Here is a 14,150-nt window from a genome sequence, read left to right as displayed (position 1 = left end):
GAGAGGGGGAGAGGTGGGGAGAGGTGGGGAGAGGTGGGGAGAGGGGGGGAGAGGGGGGGAGGTATGGGGAGGTATGGGGAGGTATGGGGAGGTATGGGGAGGTATGGCGCCGATGGTGGCCGTCGGGTTGCGCCAGTGGCCGGTACGCACGTCGAGGGTGTTGCCGAGCAAGTCGAACTTTGAGCGCCTAATGGGACGGCGCAGGACGCCCGCTCCCCGCTGGAGGGTCGAGAGACCACATCTCCCATATCTCCCATATCTCCCCGTGTCTCCCCATATCTCCCCGCAGGAGGGTCGAGGGACGGCGGCCAACGCAAACCGAGCTTGCAGCAGTGAGGGAGGGAGGGAGGGAGGGAGGGAGGGAGGGAGGGAGGGAGGGAGGGAGGGAGGGAGGGAGGAAGTGGTGCGTGCTTGCTCCACAGCAGCCGCAGCGCGCAGAGCGCGGCGTGCTCGAAGCTTGGGTCGCCTGGAGCGAGGGAGGGAGGTGGCCCACCGAGTGTGTGTGAGTGAGGGGGGGTGTTGCTAGCTAGAGGGAGGTGGCCCGTTGTGTGAGAGCAGGGATGTGTGCCCGTGCCCCGGCAGGGGGGGTGTGTTGCTAGCTAGAGGTACGAGTGATCGCTCGGGTCGCCTGGAGTGACCGTCAGTCAGTCAGTGGGATATAGCTCTCGGCTACATCTCGGCTACATCTCGGCTAGATCTCGGCTACATCTCGGCTACATCTCGGCTAGATCTCGGCTACATCTCGGCTACATCTCGGCTACATCTCGGCTAGATCTCGCCCGTCAGGCGCGAGAGGACGCCAAACTCGAGCAGGAGCGTCCCGACGCCCGCACTGCACTGCTCAAGCCGCTGGTGCGACGCCTGCAGGCAGTTTCCGAGAAGGCTCCGAGAAGGCTCCGAGAAGGTTCCTCGAGGCGGAGCGAGAGAAGAGAGACAGCAGAGAGAGAGAGAGAAGAGAGATGGAGAAGAGAGACAAAGAGGAGGGACCGAGACAGAGAAGGGAGGCGGAGGGCTCGCGCGAGGCCTGCTTGGCTTTGGCGTCGCGGAGGTTGACGAACGCGCGCGGCAGCGCCTGGAGGAGAGCGGCGAGGAGCGGTGAGGGGGGAGCGGCACGGGCGAGACGGGGGAGGGGCGAGCGGTGGCGAGAGAGGCGAGCAGGGCGGCAAGGAAGGAGGGAGGCGGCAGCGAGGAGGAGAGGCTGCAGGGGAGAGGAGAGGCGGAGGTGGAGGAGGAGGGAGTGGCGCCTCGCAGCCGTCGAACGCGCCGAGCAGCCGCTCTCCCAGGTCGCGCGCCAGAACGAGAAGCTCGCCGCCGTAGCCCGCCACCCGCACATGCGACGCGCCGTCGACCATCGTTCCGTTGGCGAGCATGTGCGCAGAGAGGAGGCCGCCGAGGAGGCGGATGGTGGTCTCGAAGACGGAAACGTCGATGTCGATGTCAAAGTCGACGTTCTCCGACACCCACCGCACGCCCCGCGCAAACTCGCTCGCGTTGCCGATCACGGCGAGCGTGTCGAGCGAGTCGATGAGCGTGAGGGCGACGCCGCTGTAGCCGCGGCGCGTGGGCTGCGCGGGCGCGCCCAGCTCCACGAGCGCGTCCGTGTAGCCGCCAGAGATTGGCCGCAGCTCGTCGTGAGGGAAGGCCCGCTCCATGTAGCCGTCAAACGCGTGATAAAACATCTCCTCGACGGTCTGACGCATCTGCTCGCGCTCCGCCGGGGCCATGGTGCAAATTTCGCGGACGAATAATGAGAGCGTCAGCACGAGGACGGGCCCAGCTCTCCTTGACATAGTGCTGCAAGGCGCGAGAGAGCGCACCTTGCTGTACCGGTACCCTGGTACACAGTCCAAGAAATAAGAATTCGCTCGGAAGAAGTGGCTGCAGCCGGCCTCAAACACCCATGGGACAATAAGATGAGACTACCAGACGAGAATGGGAGGAAGGACAGGCGGGCGACATTTGACGACGTCGGAGGTCACAATGTGACGACCAAACAAAACGATCTTGGGAGCCAGGGTGAGACAACAGGTTGCCACACGGGGCCGACACCACAGGCGTATTCTAGAGGGGGGAAAGAAACGGGGAATGAGGGGCCCCGCCACGAGGAGTGCGTTTTGGGGGTGCAGAGCGTGCAAGGGCCAAGGCGGCTAGGGATCTGAGGGAGGGTGTAGAGGATGTAGAGTGTAGAGCGCTGTAGAGCTGTAGAGATGTAGAGCGCTCCGCTCTGTAGAGCGCTGTAGAGGTGTAGAGCTCTACATCCGCCGCGTGACGATGCGCCTGCGTTGTAGAGCGATGTAGAGGCGCTCTACAACGTGAAATCTCTACAACAAACTCTACATCAAAAGGTCGCTCTCCGACATGAGGCGCGTTGCACTTGCCAGTGCTGCCCTGGCCTTCTGTCTGCCCGCCCAATGGGTGGCAGGTGCCTCTGCTGCTGTGGCATGCCTCACGGCTGCGACTGGCCGGCGCCTCGGCGCGTCAGCTCGGCTCGGCGTAGCGATAGTGGCCAGCGCAACTCGCCTGGACTCAACGCTCAGCCAGGAGCTCCCGCACGCGCTGGCGCGAGGCATGGCGCATGCAACGCGCAGCAATGCTCGCCTCGCCTCGCGCAAATGCGACCGTCCTCGCAGCCGACAGTCCACCGCCTGCTACAGAAGCACTGCGACGAATGCGGCACCGGCGACGCATGGCAGGCTGGTCATGACGCAGTTATAGGGTGTTGTGTGCCGTCAGAGTGACTCTCTGTGTGTCAGGGATAGTCAGGGCCGTCCATCAGAGCTCCAGTAAGCTCGGAGACACCCCATTAGCGCGGCTTGACCTCTTTGAGTCACTGCCTTCCCGCGGTTTTGCTGTAGAGCCTCTACAACAAACTCTACAACAAAATCGCGCTCTACATCGCTCTACAACGCACCCGCACGTCGTCACGCGGCGGATGTAGAGCTCTACAGCTCTACAGCGCTCTACAGCTCTACAGCTCTACAGCGCTCTACACTCTACATCCTCTACACCCTCCCTCAGCTAGGGATGCGGCCGCAAAAGAGGCGCGCGAGGCAAGGAGGAGAATCGGAGAACGGAGAGACTGGGACGATTGGACACAAGAAGACAGTGAGCCGCCACAGGCGTCGACTCGTTGGCGCACCTACTGAGCGGCAAATGCGCTGGAAATAAGGAGGAGGCGCGTCACGTCATGCGGAAGCTTGACAAACACTCGGCGAGGGCGACAGCAAGAGTCGAACGGGCGGCGCCGGACTCAAAAGACACAGCCGCATTCCTGAGACGCGCGCGTGGGTAGAGCGAGACGCCCGCAACCTTCGCATGGCCACTGGGCAGCGAATCGGCCGGGCAGAGCCCGACGCGCGGCGCGCCATTGACCATCGCACTGGCTCAGCGACGACGACGCAGGAACGACGAGGCAGAGCCGTTGTGGCAGAGAAGGTAACGAGCTCTAAAACGGGGTTCCCGTCGTTCGTCCGTGCAACTTCAGTCTTCACAGGGACGTCTAAGCGTTATGCTTGGCGACGAAACCACTTAGTGTAGGGAGTTTTCACGATCAGTTCCGTTATAGCCCCGAGCAGGAATCCCTGGGGTCAGTTTTGCTGCGGTTCACATCGTTCGACATCGTGCTGCGGTCAGCCTCAGAAACGTTCGCCGCAGTGGCGCGTCGGTGGCAACGCTCCGGGGAAACACGCTGCTTTTGGAGAAACGCGTTGCTCGCGCCCCCTTACGGTTACGGACGGCGGGTTAACACATAACACCTCCCGAGGGGCGGTGTTAACACGTTTGAGAACACATCTACGGCTGTGATGGTGTGTTAACCGTTAACGTTTTTGAACACCGTGTTAACGTTAACGCACCAGCCCTGGCGGAAGGTGGCGTCCAGCCAGTCTACACATGCTGCATGGAATGCGCCTCTGCCACAGCGGCGGGCAACGTACTCACTTGGTCTGTGTCTCGCATGCTCGAGAAAGCACAGCCTGATGCGGATCCTCTCTTCAACAGGCACACCCGCACCGGCTGGCGGCTCGGCTTTCGATACTCAGCAGCCCGGTCTGGCAGAGAATAGGGCGCCGGCGATCGCAGCCCGGCCTCGGCGGTCGGCTCAGCTCAGGTTGGACAGCTGCCTCAGTGGGGAGGCGCCGGGGATGGCGGCGAGGGCGCGGGCCTTGGCGCGAATGCTCCGCGACGCGGTCGGGAGGCGCGAGACGGAGCTGTTCTCGGATGCGCTCGGCAGCGGCACGTTCTCGATGCCCGCCTCGCCGTCGCCGCCCGCAGCGCGCCGGCGTTGCGGCGTTGCGGCGCCGGCAGCACCGGAGGCGGCGGAGGCTACGGCGGAGGCCTCGAGGGCACGCTCCTGCTCGGTGGTGAGGCAGAGGGCGCGCAGCTTCTCCTCGCTCCGCTCCGGGCGCGCCTCGCGGGCCTCCTCCGGGGGCACCGCCTCGGCAGCGTGCAGCACGTCGGTGCAGAAGGTGGCGACGGCCGACGAGGCGCCCTCGAGCGAGCTGCCCGCCGCCTCCCCGTGCCGCTCCTCCTCGCCCCGCTGCTCCTCCTGCGTGGCTGTCAGCGCCTCGCCCCACTCGCGCAGCGCGGATGAGGCGGCGGCGGCGGTGCTCGCGGAGGCAGCTTCGCCCTCGGCGGCGCGCGCGCGCAGCGCCTCGCACCGCTCCGAGAGCGCAGCCTCGGCGGCGCCCCACTCTGCGGCCTCCACGTCGGCGGCGGCGGCGCGCCGCGCCGCGGCCGCCTGTGTCTCGGCGACCACTGCCCTCTCGAGCTCGGCGACGTTGTGACTCTGTTGCGCGGCCTCGGCACCGGCCGTCGAGGCGGCCTCGGCCGCGAGCGCCGGGATGGCGCTCACGGCAGCCTCGCACTGAGAGGCTGCCGCCGTGCAGTGCGCGCCCCAGTGATCCACCGCGTCGGCCACGCTCGCGTCCGCTGCAGCCGCCGCCTCGAGCAGGCCCTGGAGGCGGGCCTCTGCCGCGTCGTTTTCGCGCGTGGCGGCCTGCTCCCACGCCTGCAGCGCCTCGCTCTCTGCGCAGATGGCCGCCAGCCCCGCGCCCGCCGATTGGGCCTTCTGCACGGCCGCCGCCTGGCACACGGCCGCGCTGCTCATGATCGTCGTGGCGCCATCCATCGCGGTGGAGAGCGCCGCGTGCGTCGCATCGCCGGCTTCGGCCCAGCGGGTGGCTGCACCGCCGGCCGCGGCAACATGGCTTTCGACGCGCGTCAGCACGACGGCCTCGCGTGCGGCGACATCGTCCGACTGAGCCGCGGCGGCGTCCATGGCAGCGCTCGCCGCCTCGCCGCTCGCCGACCACGCAGCCGCCTGCTCGCCGACGGCGGCCGCGGCGGTGGAGAAGCGCGCCTCGGCGGCGACCATGGCTTGCTCGACCTCCTCGTCGGTGGCGATCTCGCGCGCGATGGCGGCCGAGACCGCCCGGCTGCTCTCGCCCCAGCCCGCGCACACCTCCTGCATGGCCACCAGCCCCGCGGCCGCCTCGGCCGTCGCGGCACCGGCCACGCCTTCGAGCGACGCGCAGGCCGAGATCTGAGCGTCAATCTCGCCCGAGACGCCCTCGCCCTGACGAGACCACTCGTCAACGCAGCCCTCCTCCTTGGCCGCCAGCGCTTCATATCCGGCCGCCGCCTCGCGAACCAGCCCGATCACGCCGGCTGCGCTGCTCGCCGCGTCGCGCGCCTTGGCCGCGGCCGCGTCGCCACTGGCGGCCCATGCGGAGGCGTGTTCGGCCGCCGTCTCGGCGGACGCACGGTAGCGGGCCTCGGCGGCCCGCAGCGCCGCCTGCCCCTCGCCATCGCTCTGGATGGTCCTTTCGAGGGCGGCCGAGACGAGCCGGTTCGACTCGCCCCAGCCGGCGGCGACCTCGCCCGCCGCCACGTGCTTGGCCTTCACCTCTTCACGCAGCGCGCGGCTCTGGGCGCTCGCCTCGGCCTGCTGCTGGAGCAGGCCCGCCACACGGCTGTCGAGCGACCCCTCGAGCCCAGCGAGCTGCTCGGCGAGCATCGCCTTCACTCCGGCCATCATCGCCTCCATCGCCGCCGCGCGGCCCGCCTTGAACTCGTCGACAGTGGAGCGCAGCGCCGCCTCCGTCGCCGCGGACGCCGCAAGCTGCGCCTGGATGCCCGCCTCTACCGAAGCGTCGGCCGCGCCGATCGCCGCCTTCTGCGCCGCCTCCGCTGCGCTCTCGCCGTCGCGTCGGTGTCCAGAGAGGGTCTCCTCCATGATGGCACACTGCGCTGCGAGCCGCTCACACTCAGCGTCCACGCCGCCCGTCACGGCGGCTGTGGCCGACGCCATGGCCTTTGCCTGCTCAGCGCGCTCTGCGGCCGCCGCCGCGTCCGCCGTCTGCATCGCCTCGGTCAGCGCGTCGCACACGCTCGCCTGCAGCTCCGCCTCCTGCGCCGCGGCAGCCGCCGCAACGCCCGCCCGCGCGCTCGCGAGGTGGTCGCGCAGCGAGCCCTCTGCCTGCTTGGTCGCCCGCAACCGCTCCACCGCGCCAGTCAGCGCCTGCTGCGCATCCGCGCAGCGCTTGAGCACGTCTTCGCTCGCGAGGTGTCGCTGCTGCTCGAGGGCATCGAGCTGAGCCTTGGCCGTGTCCTCGGCGTTGCCGCGCGCCTGCTCGGCCGCCACGGCGTTGAGCGCCTCGCGCCGGGCCGCGTGCGCGGCGGCGGCGACGGGGACGATGCCGTGGTCGACGGCGGAGACTGCGGCCACGGTGGTTGTGAGCAGCGCGGTGTGCTGGCTCAGGGCCTGCTTCTCCGCCCCCTCACGGTGTGCGCCGACGGCGGAGCGAAGCGCAGCAGATTGCACAGCGAGGCGCTCCCGTGCGTCCGCGCAGCCGCCCGCCGCCTCGGCACCCACAGCGTCGAGCTCAGCCGCCACCGCCGCCCTCTCAGCGGCCTGTGCGTCGGCGCCTGCCGCCTGCGCAACCGACAGCCCGCGGACCTGCGCGTTGAGCGCCGCCGCCTGGGCAGTCTCATGCTCGGCGCGCTCCGCCGCGGCGGCGTCGAGCGTGGCTCCGAGGGACTCCTCACTTGCGCGCTGGCGGCGCAGCATCGCCGCCGCGCCTTGCAGCTGAGTCCGCTCCTCGCCCCGCGCAGCCTCCTCCCCGCGCAGCCCAGCCGCCGCGGCAGCGGCGCTCGTGGACAGCTTCTCCTGCAGCTCCGCCTGCAGCAGGTCGCTCTGCATCCGGGCGGCCGCCACCGCAGCGAGCGCCTCGCTGGTCCACGCGGTGGCGGCGGCCTCCGCGCTCTCGGCAGCGCCCGCGAGGCGCGTGAGCCCCGCGCCAATCTCCGCCACTGCCGCGGCGACCAGCTCGCCCAAGGCGACGCCGGCCTGGCCCTCTGCCGCGTGCGAGGCTTCGCGCCGCCCGCGAGCCGCTTCGCCCTGCGCCGTGTGGGCGGCGCCCACCTCGCCCGCTCCGGCGGTGATCGCTCCTCCGAGGCTGGCCGCGAGGGCCTGCAGCTCCATCAGCTTGGCCACCCCATGATCGCGCGTCGCGGCCGCGGCCTCCGCGATGCTCGCGCGCAGGGCGGCCTGCCGCGCGGCGTGGTCGACGATGGACTCCCGCGCCTTGCCCAGCAGTGCGGCGGTGGCCGCGGCGTGCTCCGAAGCGGCGGCGCGCCGGGTGCCCTCCTCGGCGCTCAGCTGCTGCAGCCGCTCGTGCATCTTGTCGCCCTGGCCGAGGCTGTCCTCCAGGTCGCGCATCACGCCGACGCTCTCGTGGAGCAAGGCCTGCTGGCTCTCGCGCGTGGCGTTGAGCACAGCCTCGCGCTGGGAGAGCGTGCACCTGGAAGGAAGAGCAGGAGGCAAGGGATCCGGGTCCAAATGGGGTGGGGGGAGGGCGGGGGTGAGGGGTGTAGCCGCGGTCGCGGGTTTGCTGGGTTGATGGTGATACAGTCGCGATTGCCGGAGGGCAGACTCAGGGGCGGCGGGTTCGGCTCGGGGCAAGTGGCGTACACCTGGTGGCCGTCAGCTCGCCCGAGACTTGCTCCTTCTCCTCCTTGGCGAGGCTGAGCGAGACTTGGGACTCCTGGGGCGAGGGCGATGGAGGAATGAGGGAGTGGGGGAGCAAGGTGGAGAGAGGGTGTCAGAGGAAGGTGGCGAGAGGCTGACTGGAGGCCATCATGAAGAGGGAGGGGGTGGAAGGGATGGGGGGGCGGAGGCGGTGCCAGCGGAGGGGGTGAGTGAGGGACATGTGGCGGAGCAGGAGGTGAAACGGCTCGGAGCGCCCATCTGATCAGGGCCGACCTGCAGCGCTTCCCGCGTGCTGTCCAGATCCTTCTCCACCGTCTCCGCGCGCTGCACCGCCGCCTGCTCAGTGGTGTGCTTGCGGGCGAGAGCGCTCTGCGCCTCCTCCACCTGCGCCTCCATGTACTGCAATCGGCACTCCATCTCGACGAAAGAGTCCGCGCCGACGCCGCAGTTGAGCCTCGTCGCCTCCATGTTGGGCCCGCCCGCGCCTCGGTCCCGCGGGGTGGTGATCATCCGCTGCGAGGCCACCGGCTTGTTCTCGATGCCGTGGGCGCTCTGCGCGTAGTTGAGCGTGGAGAGCGACTCTTCGCAGCAGAGGATGGAGGGAGAGAGCGTCGCGATGATGCAGGTCTTGCAGCGCCCGCCGAGGCTCTCCTGCAGAGGGAGGTGGTGGTGTGGGGGGGGGGGGGGGGGGGCGTGGGAGGCCAGCTTAGGGGCTCTGGGACCCGGGCTTGGGGAATGCCACGCGGAGCGGCTGCCTGCCTCCGCTATGGAGCCCACCCCTGCCTGAGAGGAAGCACCAACTCCGGGCAGCGTCGCGCCTGCAGCAGGCGAGTCAGCTTGGAGTCGCGGTACGGGATGCGGCCCTGCTTCTCGCGCAGCGACGTGATGACGCGACCCAGCGTCAGCAGGGACTGGTTGATGTTCATCGCCTCGCGCATGCGCGTGCGGTCCTGCGCCCCCACGCCCGAGGTCTTGGCACACTCGCTGCCCGCCAAGTCGACCATGTGTAGCTTGCCCACGCGCGCAATCTCCATCCCATCGGGCGTCTTCTCGCGCAGGTTGACGGTCAGCGTGAAGAGGCAGTGCGAGCGGGACGACTCCTTGTTCATCTTGGTCTGAGGAGGGGGCGAGAAGAGGCTTCATGGGAGCAAGATGCCACCTGCCCACTCGTCTCCCGCCCACTCGTCTCCCGCCCACTCCCCTCCCGCACGCCCCTCGCCCACCGGCTTCTTTTCCGTCCACTCCTTGCCCGCTCCCGATCGCCCCTCGCCCCGCACCTCTCCGATCTTGCGGCGGTCTTGGGCTGCACGCAGGATGCGAAGCACGTCCTCGGGGGTGTTGACCTCGTGCGTGAGCAAACCGGCGCAGTGGACGCCCTTGCCCTGCTTGCTGTCATCGACGATGGCGAGCTTCGCGCCAGGCTCGTCCGCTGGCGAGAGGAGATCGTGAAGCACCTGGACCAGGGCGGCACTTGGTGAGAGGAGCGGTGGCGCCAGGGCGGCGTAGAGCGATACACCAAGAGGTGGAGGGCTGGCAGCGGACGGCAAGCGGACAGGTGCGAGCATCCTCCTCTGCCACCCCATAAGCAAGAGATGTGCATGAGAACGACACGGGAGGGCGGGTGTCCGGTAGGGTGACGGGTATCTGGTGTGGTGCAGTGCTCAGGTCAGCGACAGAGCGCCATCTCCACGCTGCGCCGCACCTCGTTGTAGATCTCGAGATACGAGACGGTGCAGGTGCTCTCCAGAACGTGCTCGCCCTGCAGCGCGGTGAAAATGTGCTCGGCGGCGCGCGGGATGATGCCCATCTCCTCGGGGATGTCGATCCGGCCCTCGATCGTGTGCGTCTTGCCCGTGCCGGTTTGGCCGTACGCAAAGAGAGTGGACTCATAGCCGCGTAGCACGTCGCCGAGGATCGGCAGCATGGTGCTGTCGAACACATCCTGAGAAGGAACGGGCGACTTGGATGTCTCACGCTTTCTCAGGTCCGGTCATGAGCTGCACGCACCTGCTGGGTGCTAAACGAGCCGAAGACATTCTGGAATTTGAAGATGTTCCTCTGAGCGCGATGGCCAGTGCCGCGGATGAGGCAGACCTCTTGCCGCTCGGTCGAGGTGGTCACGATGGGAAGGGTGCCCTCGCTCTTCTCCTTGTTATTGGGGGGGCGAACCCGGACGACGACTTGGATGGCCTCGCTCGCCATGACGGCTTCGGTCGCGCGTGCGAAGTGAACGACGGGGTCTCGCGTGCGAGGTGGGCTGAAGGGCGCCGCTTTGAAAGCCTTCGTGTCTCGAGGTCTCGAGGTCTCGAGGTGGAACGGCAGGAAGCCGGGGAAGACGAACCCGAGGAGGATGAAACACCTGTGGTAATATCCCGTCGTCAGCTGTCACGATACACCCGAAGGAGACCCCAGCGCCAGCATCATCCGTGGAGGTACAAGTGTTCGAAGAGAGAGAGAGATTTTTATTAACCAACAAGAAATCACGACTCTCACAGTGATTTGGGCTCGGCAGCTTGTTAGCCCTCAGCCGAAGCTGGGGCCGGTCCCGTAGCCGAGAGAGCCCGCGCCGATGAGTTCGACGCGGTCGGTAGAAGAGAGAGTGGACCTGAGCAACGATATGACTTGGCGACAAATGAATGATCCGAGTGGGCGTCAGAAGAGTCGTCCTTGCGCGAGGAGAGCTCGATAAACTCGAGGGGCCAAAATATGCCGCGAGGAGGGCAGAGCTGCGACGAAAGGCGAGAGAAGCAGCGAGAGCAAGGGAGCGGCAGGCGGCGGCGCCGTCGCAGAACGAGGCAGAGGAGAGCGACGCGACAGAGGAAGAAGCGACAAGAGAGAGAACGACGAGAGTGGGACGACCGCGAGGTGGCATGAAGGTTGCAGCGAGAATCGGCGAGAGACTGCGAAGAGAGATAGGAAGAGGCGGACGCCCTAGGGTGGGCGACGGCTAGCGCATCACCACCCCTCTCCTTAAAATCCCTGTGTGGTGGCGGCGTGCCGTCCTCCCATCCCTGGGGTCTCCATTTTCTTTCTTTTTTTGGCTCTAACACGAAGAAAGAAATCCGCGGGGCAGAAATAAGAATCTTCACAGCCAAGCTAATCGTTGCGCGGACTTCGGGATTCACAATCTGCTGTGCGATAAATAAATAAATAAATAAAACGGTCAAACTCTGAGACGAGATGGGATTTAGGCTGTGCGATGGCCGTGACCCGTGTGTGAGATTCTCTTTCGTGTGTGTGAACGACTGAGATTGTGTCTCGCGCATGTAGATACGCTGCTTCTGCAGCCCGGCCAATTCTTGGTGGCCCAAGTCACCTCTCCTGCGTCCTGGCAAGCAGTGGGGAAGAGACTCGAGGTGACGCGCGAGCGCGATAAGCGCGGCATCTTTGTCGTCAAAGCAGCGCATGAGCGCATCGAGGTCGTCGTTTGCGATGCGGTCGTAACCATCGTCGTCGTCGGACTCGTACGCGGGCCCGCGGTCGTCCTGGTCGGACGTGCCTCGTTCCTCGTCGGACGAGTACTCGCTGTCCTGCTCGGCTTGCACGGCGCGGAGCGAGTGCACCCAGTGCGGGGCACCGTCATCCGTCTCCATGCGAAGCCAATCGCGCACGTGGCGGTAGAAGCGGTCACCCTCGGGGTCGAACTCGTTGAACCCGAAGTAGTTCCAGCTCCACCACACGCGGTCGGCGACGCGCAACAGGATGTAGACGTCGCGCCGCGAGAGCGGCGCCACCTTCTCACCTGTCACGTACTGCCGCACCCCATCCCGAATCCCGTCCGATAACATTCCCCCGAGAGGACAAAAAAGAAAAGGCTTCGCACCCTCTCCTTGCGCAGTGACCCTCGCTAAGTGTCGCCGTTATCGGGGCACGCTATCCTGCGCAGGCAGGGCAAGCGGGGGCGGGGGGCAGTCCCTTTGAAGTATGTATCTCTGGGGTTCTGTCTCCAGTCTCGGAGGGGGGCAAAAAGATAAGAATATCTAAGTTTTGGCCTAAAGGTCGGCGCTTCGACCAACTAGGCCACCAACTAGGCCGCCTTTTGGCAAAAGGCCTAGTGGTTCTAACAAATCATTTTGCGCAAAAGGTGGCCTAGTTGGTCGAAGCGCAACAGGGTAGAACCCTAAGTTCTAAGCCTCTCGCTGGTCTATGAGAGGTTGAGGTGCGAGCCCTGGAGGCCCTGGGGATTCGCAGAACCCGAAGGGGCACCTTATTTGGAGCACTTTTATTTCCCTCTTTTTTGACGTGCGTCCCACAAGTCTCACCCCTGCCCTTCACTCGACAGCTCATGCCGCTTCAGTGCCCGCCCTGTCGCATTCAGGGCCTTCCGAATTCCAAAAATGAGCACAGCGAGCAAGCTTTGCGAGGCCCGGTCGCGGCACTCGTTTTTAGCGGCCACCTTCGCGACACCTGCCGCCGGGACGCCTTCCAGGCTCCTGAAGAGCTCTCGTATCTCTGAATGAAGAAGACCATGCATCTGACGCCACCTTTCTGATACCAGGCGGGCCTGCAGCTCCTCAACCAGACGGTGATGTGCCGCCAGGTGTTTGAGGAGTGCCACGTCTTCATCCACACGTGGAGCCTGCTCGACACGGCGTCCTCTCAACCACGGCGCCTCTCCTCGCGAGAGTGCCTGGACGTGGTGTCGCGAAAGCTGGCGCCGACGGCCGTCACGGTGGAGACCCAGCGGGCGGAGGAGCACGACGAGGACCCGCGGCTGCGGTCATGGGGAGTCCTCAACGAGAGCCTCTTCAAGATCCGGATGAACACGGCGAGCATGCTGGGCGGACTCGACCTGATGTCGCGCCACGAGGAGCAGACGGGCGTCGAGTACAGTGCGGCGGTCCGCATCCGACTTGATCTGGGCAGCTACCGCTGGTTCAAGAAGGGATACGACAAGCCGCTCTTCCTATCCCCCAACGGGTGGGGCAACGTGCGCCACGCCGCCGACGAGCACCAGAGGGGCAAGGTGAAATCCCGCGGCGGGGTGAGCACCTGCACAGCGTGCCGGCTCAAGAGCACGGACTTTTGCCTCTGGAGCGCGCCCGCGGCAGCGCTCCGCGATATGCTCGAGGAGCTTCGCGGCAACCGCTTCGACCGGCTGGTGGTGGGCGGCGGCGGGCTCCTCCCCTGCCAGCAGCGGCTCCGCAACCTCACCACCACCTGTCGCTTTCACCCGGTGGCCTTCTCCGAGAACGTCCTCTTCTGCGCGATGCACGCGGCGGGACTTCGCTTCTGCCCGCACGGCAACGACCAGAACCTGCGTGGGAGAGGGCCCATCCTCGTACCAGCAGCCCTCCCGGCGGTGGTGTGGTCGCGCGAAGCCGGATGGCGTAACGAGAGCAGCATCAACCGGGCAGGGCCCTTTGTCCCTCGCGTGCACAGATGGGCCAAAGGCCGCTTTGTTTATTAAAGTACGTTAACCCAACCCACGCCTTTTTTGTTGACACCGGAGTTTTAACGCAGATGATAGTGGCTGCGTACTTAAAGTCGTCCTTACTTATGGGGCGGCCGCGCTAGTCTGGCTATCGCGCGCCACTGGCTCTCTCCCGTCGCTTCGCGGCACAGGCTTTGTCACCACTCTCGCATTGCATCGTGAGGTACGAGTCGCCGAACAGAGAAGACCTCAGCTCGGGCTTCTCGTCGGCTGATATCTTGACTGACGGGTCGCGGAGGGCGGAGATGGCGGTCGCACCCAAGCGCTTGTATTCAGCGAGCGGCAGAGGCTTGAGGTTCTCGAAGGCGGCCTTTGCTCCCGCTCGTTTTGCCGAGAGGCACGCGTCGTCATCGCGAGTGCAGGACACCTTGAGGTAGTCACCTGCGCTCGCGCTAGTGGCAGAGAATGCATTCGCGCCTGCCGCAGCGAGGAGGGCGCGGCGGCCAAATGCATTGGCCGGAGCTATCAGAAGCAGGAGGAGACAAACGCCCATGAGCCGGCCCGGCGAAGACCGAATAGACAAAGCAACTCTGTAAGAAAAACAACTGTAGCGAAGGGAGCGGTGACGTCGTGTGAGAGTGCGTGTCGTGTTCATGTCTGGTGTTCATTATAGCTCCGAGTAGAGGGGGCGGTCTGCTGCTAGGGGAAACCCGGAGCGCGGAGCCAACCCTCGGAGACCCGTGTTTACTTTAAGGCCCTTTCCCTGCGAACGCGCACCCCCGGGGC

At 66.3% G+C, this 14,150-nt stretch overlaps 1 protein-coding gene across 1 annotated transcript; it reads right to left on the bottom strand.

Moving 5' to 3' along the window:
* Nucleotides 1-8,515: 8,515 nt before the first annotated feature.
* On the bottom strand, nt 8,516-9,851 carry EMIHUDRAFT_44664 (hypothetical protein; the record flags this gene model as incomplete). The annotated part of the gene is made up of 4 exons (XM_005782442.1): nt 8,516-8,636; nt 8,792-9,105; nt 9,268-9,444; nt 9,693-9,851. Coding segments are annotated over 4 exons (771 nt in total), but the record flags the coding sequence as incomplete, so codon positions are not given.
* Nucleotides 9,852-14,150: the final 4,299 nt, after the last annotated feature.

This window comes from Emiliania huxleyi (assembly GCF_000372725.1).
Source record: "Emiliania huxleyi CCMP1516 chromosome Unknown EMIHUscaffold_19, whole genome shotgun sequence".
NCBI lineage: Eukaryota > Haptophyta > Isochrysidales > Noelaerhabdaceae > Emiliania > Emiliania huxleyi.
This window is presented reverse-complemented; position numbering and strand designations above follow the sequence as displayed.